The following is a 10,221-nucleotide window of genomic DNA, read 5'->3' as shown; positions in this document are numbered from 1 at the left end:
AGGGGTCCTTGAGTGATTTGAACTATCATTTTTTGTCAGCCTTTCATTTTCTTTCAATCACACACACACACACACACACACACACACACACACACACACACACACACACAGACACAGTGTGACACTACGTTGTCAGTTTACCCATTGAGACACACCAGCACACATGGAGGAGGATGGGAGAGGCAGTCACACACTTGATTGATATGTTCTAAAGTCTATCTATGGATTATACACAGCCTACTGTGTAGAGGAGGACTTACTTTGAGAACCACTGACTTTATGACTCTTTAGCTGCGTGGGACGGACGGCACTTTAGTGTTAGCTTGTTTTGGTAGCTAGCGCAGCATGCATGTGGCCAAGGGTTACCAACCGTCCCGTAAAATACGGGATCGTCCCTTTTTTGGAAACTAAAATACGTGTCCCGTATTGAACTCTTACGGGACGCTCTGATGGGATTCAGATTATTCCCATATTTGTAATTCCTTCAGAATGTTATCCTTTCACAAGAAGACTCAGCTTCTCTCCACAGAATAAAATCACAGTTAGAGTCTCACACAATAAAAGGAGCCCACACAGTGTACAAGTCCGTTTTTCTATTAGATGTATTGAAAATATAGTTCAGGGTTCAAATTGTAGCAAGTACAGCAAGTACAGTAGAGCAAAATCACCCATCGTAGCTCTCTCAGTACAAAGCATAATGATTTCACATATATAGTTGAGTGTACACAGCATAGAAGACTTTCATTGGCCAATAGAAAATAACAATGTAGAACATAACAATAGATATCAGATGTTTTCATGTTGTCGTGGGCCCAGTAAAGAGAAGGACAAGGCCAGATATGGATTGGCATTATCAATTCGTTATCCAGTGTCCTGGGCATTTTGACCTGATTGGCATCTCTCAGCGTCATTCTCCTGCGTTAGTTATTTGTTCAAAACATCATGGCATTGACTTTTAACACTGAAAATGATATCTATACCATATTAAACACTTTAATCTTATCACGCTCTTTGTCCCATATTTTAAGGTTGGGGGATAAATATGAATGACGGGATGATTTAATTGAGAAATGACAGTGATTCTGCCTGTCAGTGAGCTTCCACTGCTCTCCTCTGAGACAAGTGCTGCATCCCATTGCTGAGTGAGGCGCTGCGCTGTTTGTAGGCAGCTCATTGGCTTATTAACAGTGTTGCTAAGACGCAGTCTCTGCCCCCTACACCCATCCCTTCCCATGGGCTGTAGGTTCAGTCCACAAGTTGCCTGCGAGAGACGATACGAGTGCGTGCGAGCGAGCATACGACAGTGCTTGGCTCAGAACATTGTTTAATGTCTTAAGAAAAAACGTGTGACAGAAGATTGTGTACAAACAGATTAGACATGAATCCATGATAGGTGATAGGCTAAACAACAAGGTGAAAAAGCAGGCAAGCAAGCAAGCAGAAAATAAGCCATGGGATGGTATTCCATAGCCTCGCAACAGCCAGACTCGGGAGTCCTCCGTAGACAATGCATTACGCAATGACGTAGTTACTCACTTTGACTGACAGGTCCAGTCAGTAGTCATCAGCGCATCAAAACATCGTCGGGAGAACATCAAATACGTATTTTCCAGACAGAAATTCCAAAGGTGCAAACTGTTGTTCGTTTTTAAGTTATGAGATGCCGTTGATTTCAGATAAAACTTCGCTTAATGCAGCTTTTATTTGCGATTTGTGAACTCGCATCGGACATGGGGTCCGCCATGTTTGTTGTCAAAATGCGAGAGCTGTAGCAGCCGCTCGACCAATCAGGAGCGGTGTGAGGCGGGTTCGCTCGAAATGCAGCCTTTTGATTGGAAATTGAGAAACCTATTTCTCATAAAGACTCGATGGGAGGAGTACCAGACCGAGAAAGGAAGCACATTGGTGATGACGTAACTCGGGATGGCTTGCGAGGCTAGGTATTCCATACAGTAGTTTTGTCTGCCAACTAAAGCGACCCCAGACAGACTGGTATGTGAAATAACATAAGCATGCGTTGATTCTGTTTTTAAAACCTAATGGTTATTACTGTATGCCAATATGATTAAACTAGTGTTGGGTAACCAGAGAGTGGGCACATGATAACCAGGTAGACCTAGGCTATATGTTTTGGAAAATTGAGAGAAATACAATATAGGACTAAACACTACATGATTTTAAGGTAATAGATTAGGTGGCCCAAGACACCCGAATTAATATTGTGAAAGGAAAAATATGATTTAATATAGGAAAATACCCGTTTTAGCCAACCGAAAATACACGATTTTTTTTTGCTCATTGTGTGTGAAAAGCACTGAGAGAAGATCTGGCCAATATTCGGCTCTGTCACAGCGCACCCCGAGAAGATCTGTGTTACAGCCAATGAGGATAGCTGTGATCACACACTGTCTGTCTGTCTGTCTGTATCGATAGATGGATAATACAGGTGGTAGTTATATTGCTGTTAAATAATAGTCTGTTCCATAATAATATAAATAAATGCTGTTTCATATAAAACCAACGCATCTCACTTCAATAATGTTGATGAGTTGCGTTCAAAATACAGGCGTAAACTGCTTAGTGAATCTGGCCCACTGTTTCTTATCTCACCTTACAAAGACAAAGGAGATCATGTTCTGTTCAAGCTTTATTGAATTTTACATCACTGAAAACAGAACTATTGTCATTGATTCATGAATATGTTTATACAGTCAATATATTGTTTATAACTATCACCCAGACAAAGAAGATATGACTTGTTTTCATTATCATAGTGAACTGTGTTCAGACAAACATTAAGTTAATGACAAATATTGAAATGAACACAACATAATACCAGAGTATCTCTGTTGGACTCATCTGATTAATCTAGTTAAAATGATTAATTAAACACATAATGATTATCTCTGTTTGAATCGTTAGATGTTTATTTTAGTTGCATTCGTTTCCTTTGATGAGGAAGAAGGTTCCCATGGCAACCCCCAGCAGACCCAGGGTCAGCCCCACCCCACAGAACACAGCTGGACCCACACTGGGCTGGTCCTGTTCCACATCTGGAGAGAAAAACACACACACACACACACACACACACACACACACACACACACACACACACACACACACACACACACGATATAACAAATATATACAAGAACTCTGGCCAGACATTGTCCTTGTGTCTGAGTCCACCAATCAAGAGATGCTGGAGATGACAGTTCCATGGGAAGAAGCCTGGAAGAAGGCTTTGAGAGAAAACCTTTACTAGTCTGGTCAGTGTGGGGTTAGCCAGAGATTAATTGGTAAAAGACGGACACACAAACCGATGCGCTGCAAAAGAGTCTCGGCCGTTCAGCCTGGTGGAGACACAATTAATAATAATTATAGTTAATAGTAGCTTCCTCAACTTGCATTTTGTTCCCGCCCAAGACCAGGAGTGCTGAGTCATAAGCAAACAAGAACAAATTGCAGTTATAGGATGCTTTCATGTTAATATATAGAAGGAACAGTAACAGCCCATTATGCTTCCTTGGGGAACCCCACAGTTCTCTTGGAGGGAAGAGGACATGGTTTCATTGATGTCAACCACATGTTCTCTTCCCTCATCAAGTTTACAGTCAGACATGTTATCAAATCCAATCACTTCAGCTTATTCAGTAGAAAGTAATGATTGACAGCTTGAATCCTTGTAGGACGTGACTAACAACACTGATGGATAAGTTTGTAATGTGGTTGATGGTGGGATCAATAGAGACGTGTGTGAGGAATCTGGTGGGGATGTTGTCATGGCCAGAGGCCTTGATTGGCTGGAGAGCGAGAGCGAGAGAGAAGACATTTATCAGCTTCAATGTTTTAATGTCTCTTCAGTTCTCAGAAACAGAAGAGAGGTAGGACAGCATGGAGTTTCAAGCCGGCTGCATGGGTCAAAACACAGATTACAGAAAAAGCACTGCATGTTGAAAGTTTTTTTGTTTGTTTTTTGTGTGTGTAATAGAGGCCAGGAAACATTAAAAAAAAAAAAAAAAACATAAAAAATAGATTTTGTTTTTCTTATTTTTTATGTCACCACACCTTTAACAGTATAATTTATAAGCTGTGTTGGCTGTGTCTATCAGAACAGTGTTAATGGCATTATGTATTATGTATAATCAGCGTTTAAATAACCAGTATTGATCAGAACAGAGTTAATGAACATTATGTATTATGTATAAACAGTGTTTAAATAAACAGTATTGATCAGAACAGTTCTTACCCCACCATCTGGTCTCAGGGCTGCTCAGTGATGGGTGGTGGACTGTACAGCTGTAGACGTCTCCCTGCTCTGGAGTGAACTTCAGTCTGGAGAACTGGTAGAAGGTTCCATCCTGGTTGAGCTGTGGGACGGTGTCGGTGATGTCATCAGTCAGGTTGAGGTTGTTCCTGGTCCATGTGACGCTCACTGGAGCAGGATAGAAACCAGTCACATGACACACCAGAACGTTGGACACGCCCACTTCAGCATCATCTCTGGGGTAGATGGAGCTGCTGGGTTCTTCTGAAGACACAAAATACACAAACATACAGAGATATTAAATACGCTATACATTATCCACAGACCCAGGATCAGCCACACATAAACATACAGAGATACCAGTAAGACTCCCTAGTCGGGAGATAAGCGACCGTCAGGTCACATGTATACACAAAGAGGCCTATAAGTGCTATTGGAGTTATGGCCTTTTTAGCGGGCTGCAGTGGCGGGGCCCTCCATTAGGGGGCGCGACCACTTTTGCATCCGTTCTGGAGCACCAGGAGTCGGTGGTCCCCGGGAATTCCCTGTGAGCAGCCCTGTTGGGTGGTCATTTGGTATTTTTTGCACTTTTTGGTGGCAGCGCCAGGGGTCCTTGGGGGTCCCTGGAGCTGCAGGGGTCCCTGGAGGTGGTCCTCGAGTGTGTGCCACTCTGCAGTCCCAGGCAGAGGCCCCAAAGTCGGATAGGAGCGAAGCGGTGGCCTGCCTGGTTCTCCAAAGCCATATCCCCAGGTCCACAGTCATATCATGGAGGTGGTCCCCGAGCGTGTGCCACTCTGTTGTCCGAGGCCCCAGAGTCAGATGCGAGAGTCAGATCCAGCAGACCCATTAAACATACAGAGATATTAAAGTCGGTCTGAAATGGCTTTTTTGGTAATTTTATAAGTCTGAAACAGAACCCATTGATTTTCTGAACCAATCAGAAGGGACCATTCCAGTGGGGCACGGTGGCGCAGTCAGTAGTGCTGTCGCCTCACAGCTAAGGTCCTGGGTTCCATTCCTGGTTGGAATAACGTGTTCCTTCCACACGCTACGTCCAACCAGGGAAGCTCCCCCTGTCAGGTGATAAGAAGCGGCCTGCTCACTCCTCTTGCACTGAAGGAAGCATGAGCTCAGTTTGGGGCCCTTCCACGCGCTACGTCCAACCGGGGAACCGGGGAAGCTCCCCCTGTCAGGTGATAAGAAGCAGCCTGCTCACTCCTCATGCACTGAGGAAAGCATGAGCTCAGTTCAAAAACGTGATTATTTTCTCCTTTTTTGGCATAGCGTTAGGAATGCCCATATGATTACCATGGATCAGCTCTAAAAGTGTGAAAACTTCGTTTTCATTTTACTAGGTCTTTAAATACATCAACAGACCCAGAGTCAGCTATACATACTACTGAAATGTCACCACCGAACGGATTCAATAATATTACACTTTTTTTAATACCTACAGCGTAATCGTCTCCACCAGGTAGAAGGTGTGGCTGAAGCTATGTTTTGCACCCTGTCCGTCCGTCTGTGTTAGAGTAGAGGCCTGAGAATTAAAGCCCTACCCTAACTGGGGCCCGGCCCGGCCCTAACACATTATGATCAATTCAGGCCCAAAGCCTAAAATCGCCTTCAGGCGGTGCCACGCCACCACCGCAGTGACCACGCCAGTCCCTTCAAATGATATAGCAGGGACTTAGAGAGTGAGAGACATTAGGCTACCTTTCCACTTTTGGTTTGGCAATGTTAGCATTAGTGTAATTCTCATGCAAAGTTGCAAATGAAATTGAAGTTAAATTGAATCCTTAATCCTCACCTCCTGCAACGCACGCATCCGTCTGTAATCTGCATTTCTCTAATCTCTGCCGTCTGTCTCTCAACTCTCTCTGTTGAGTTCTCTTTCTCTCCTCCTTCACTCTCTTTCATTTCCTTTTTGAGTCTGACCTGTTGTTAAAGGTCAAATGACATTCTGTTTTTACCAATCATAAAAGTCTTTGCCCTGGTCCTAAAAACATGTTTTAAAATGTTTAAACTTGAAAATCCACTCCATGGAGCCATGGTCTCTCTCTCTATTTAGGTGTCATGAAAAACGGTCTGTCACCTGAAATACTCTATAATCACCACCAGGGGAGCCTCTCTCTCCCACTCATTCTAACAAATATTAGTATAGCTTGAGTACAATTTTGAATATTTGTACTTTACTTGAGTATTTCCAATTTTCAATTCTTATACTTCTACTCCACTACAAAGGCAAATGCACTTTATCTCTCCACTACAATCATTTGGATTTTGATTATTAATACAAATCACTCACTTCAGCCCTTATAAGCCAGCAGTTCTCAAACTATGGTACCCAAAGTGGCCACTGGCCACACACACGCACACGCACACGCACACGCACACACACACGACACACACACACAGAGGTCCGCCCCGGCTCCAACACTGACCGAGAGATGCATGCTCGCAGACGCGATGCATGTGTTTCGCTGCTTTGCTTTGGTACAAGACACACACACACACACACACACACACACACACACACACACACACACACACACACACACACAGACACACACACACACACACACACACACACACACACACACAGAGGTCCGCCCCGGCTCCAACACTGACCGAGAGATGCATGCTCGCAGACGCGATGCATGTGTTTCGCTGCTTTGCTTTGGTACAAGACACACACACACACACACACACACATACACACACACACACACACACACACACACACACACACACACACACACACACACACACTGACACACAGAGGCTGAGCTGAGCCCTGACGAGGCACACACAAACAGCATCGAGAGTCGCGAGTGTTTTTTTTTCTTACCCCGGGACCGAGGTTACCGAATCTCTGTGGTTACATCTGTTCCCCCGCGGAGTTCAATTTAGACCGTACGCGGTAGCGTTTCAATAGCTCCGCTCCGCGCTGCAGAAAAACTTCACGGTCCTTCTGTAGTTATTATAGTAACATATTTTGGCTAAATGCCTCCGTTTAGAGAACCACCTATTGCTTGTGTTATCATAGCGTTTTACTGTCTGCTCGCCGAGTCGCCGTGCCCGTGTGTGTGTGGGGGGGGGGGGGGGGGGGGGGGACAGGGCAGCGTGGAGTTATAGTTATAGAAACACTCCGTTTCTCCGGAATGCCTGAACGCACGGGAACCAGGGACCCCTCTAAAGATAGATCTCGGCGAGGTGGAGGCAGACGCGGGGGTGACGCGGGGGTGTGAGGCCCGGTCCGCGGCGAAAAACGGCCGAAAGACGCGGACGCTACTGACCACTAGTTGAGCAACTTACACAGTATAGCTTGAAGTATCTCATATAACATTGAATGACAGACAAATAGAACACAGTACTATGCAGTAGATATGTAAAGAAAAACAAAAAAAAGACAGTAAGTCTAAAACAAACAGTATATATACAAAGAAGGGGCAGGGGAGGGTAGGGTTGGGCTAGGTTCATTTTTTACCAGTTGCGAACGGCTGCTGCCTGTAAGTGGTTTTTCAGGGCAATTTTAAAGGATGCTAGTGATCCACACTCCTTTATGGCCTTCGGTAAGGCTTTCCACATTTTGGTGGTATAGCAGAAAAAAGAGTTTGACCCTTTGTTGGTTTTGACTCTGGGTTGAAAGTGATCTGTGGCGCTGCCTCTGGTGTTGTAATTATGGACATCCTTAATGTTTATAAAGTATTTTGAAAGGTACTTGGGTATCATAGTGGTGTAGTGTATCTTGTACACCAGGCCCATTGCAAGTTGCTGTACTCTGTCATCTACTCTGAGCCACCCCACTCTTAACTGGTGAGTAGCGGTGAGGTGAGTCTGATAGGGAAGGATAAGCAGGACCCTAATTAGTTTATTTTGGGCTGTTTGGAGTTTAGTTTTCAGGGCTTGTGGTGCGTCACGATACCATACGTGGACTCCGTAGTCAAAGAGGGGCTGGATTATTGCACCAGCTATGGTCTTCAGTGTGTTGAAATTGACCATCGGGGCGATCCTCTGTAGGAAGCGAGTTCGTTGGTTGATTTTATTTATTACTTTAGAAGTCATCTTTTCACTGGAAAGATTAGCTTCAAGGATGCATCCTAAGTAAGAGATTTCGTTTTTTCGTGTTATGACCTTGTCACCCACTTTGATTGTGAAGTTTTCGACTTTTTTGAGGTTATGATTTGATCCAAAGAGGATGGACTCTGTTTTTCCCAGGTGAATTGATAATTTGTTGTCGTTAAGCCATGTGCAGATCTTACTTAGTTCAGAGTTAAGTGTCTTTTCAACCTGCAAGTGGTCCTTGCCCGAGACTAGGAGAGCCGAGTCATCCGCGAACAGGAACAGGTTGCAGTCGCAAGCAGATGCCATGTCGTTCACGTATATTAGGAACAACAGAGGTCCCAGTATGCTACCTTGAGGAACACCACAGCTTACTGGGAGGGGGGGGGGACAGGGTACCGTTAATCTCCACCACCTGTTCCCTCCCCACCAGGTAAGATTGCATCCAACTCACTGCTGCGCTGTCAAGACCGATGGCTTTTAGTTTCTCAATCAGTCCTCGGACTCGGTAATGAGGAGGGAGGCGCTGTCCACGGACCCAGCCAGGGCGGAAAATACATAGCGATACATAGCGATTTTCATTATTTCACAAAAGCATAAACTGACTACTTGATATGAAGGATTGATTGATTGATTGAAGACTTTATTAGAAGTTTGCATAGGAAAAGGTACAGTTTCATGACGGTACAGTTCACTGGTACAAGGTCTACTAAAAGGAGATCCATGAAAAGACTAAGCTTATTTCCACTGGAAACCATTGAAGAATCTCATATAACATTGAATGACAGACAAATAGAACACAGTACTATGCAGTAGATATGTAAAGAAAAACAAAAAAGAAGACAGTAAGTCTAAAACAAACAGTATATACAAAGAAGGGGCAGGGGAGGGTAGGGTTGGGCTAGGTTCATTTTTTACCAGTTGCGAACGGCTGCTGCCTGTAAGTGGTTTTTCAGGGCAATTTTAAAGGATGCTAGTGATCCACACTCCTTTATGGCCTTCGGTAAGGCTTTCCACATTTTGGTGGTATAGCAGAAAAAAGAGTTTGACCCTTTGTTGGTTTTGACTCTGGGTTGAAAGTGATCTGTGGCGCTGCCTCTGGTGTTGTAATTATGGACATCCTTAATGTTTATAAAGTATTTTGATAGGTACTTGGGTATCATAGTGGTGTAGTGTATCTTGTACACCAGGATATTGAGGTAAATAAGATATCCGAATGGGTAAATATATTTTATAGGCCTGTATTGTTATTAAAGGACAATTTATGTAAACGGGTCACCATCCGGAATCAATGGGGGAAAATGTATTGTTATCACATTTTTGTCTTAGGAATGTGACAAAAACCAAAAAATATTATTGAACTCTACTCTCCATGGCATGAGTAATCAATAGAAAAAAAGTCATGTTGGGGGTGAACTACTCCTTTAACACGCCCACCATCGCATCATACTCTGCCCCTGTCTGATTTATGACCCTGGATAAGAACTGATCTGCAAGTTCTAAACATGTTAGATTATGATGCATTGTTGACCTCAGTGGGCTTGTAGATTGAATGGCTATTTGGTGTGCAACACCAGCCTGCAACTAGAAATTATTGTTCCTTCGAAACAATTGTGGGTGTTGAATAAATTATTACGTTAAATAGATATGCATATGGATAAATCCATAACCAAAATAAGACAGTTTGTCTTTGTCAGTGCCATCTTCATAATAAATAAATACACAAAACAGACAGAATAAAAAGATGTAAAAAATAAAACTAATTAGCGAGTAGCGACTAATTATCATACATTTTGCGCGCGTGTGTGTGTTGCAAATGTATGTTTTGATATTACTCCTGCAGATGGGGACCAAATAAATACACATCATTTTGATCACCAACCACTGATATA

The 10,221-nt window shown here is 43.6% G+C and overlaps 1 protein-coding gene across 1 annotated transcript in view; it reads right to left on the bottom strand.

Moving 5' to 3' along the window:
* Positions 1-2,713: 2,713 nt before the first annotated feature.
* LOC308295042 (H-2 class II histocompatibility antigen, A-U alpha chain-like) overlaps positions 2,714-10,221 on the bottom strand; it is an 8,558-nt gene continuing 1,050 nt past the window's right edge. Inside the window, exons 3-4 of the mRNA XM_080737985.1 lie at positions 4,250-4,531; positions 2,714-3,053 (exon numbers count right to left, since the gene is read on the bottom strand). Coding sequence (XP_080594111.1) covers positions 2,932-3,053; positions 4,250-4,531 — 404 coding nt within the window. The 3' untranslated portion in view covers positions 2,714-2,931. The remainder of the gene's footprint in view (positions 3,054-4,249; positions 4,532-10,221) is intronic.

Source organism: Nannobrachium achirus, assembly GCF_963921795.1.
Source record: "Nannobrachium achirus genome assembly, chromosome: 12".
NCBI classification, from domain to species: Eukaryota; Metazoa; Chordata; class Actinopteri; order Myctophiformes; family Myctophidae; genus Nannobrachium; species Nannobrachium achirus.
The sequence above is the reverse complement of the archived record's forward strand: the minus strand, read 5'-3'. Positions and strand labels throughout refer to the sequence as shown.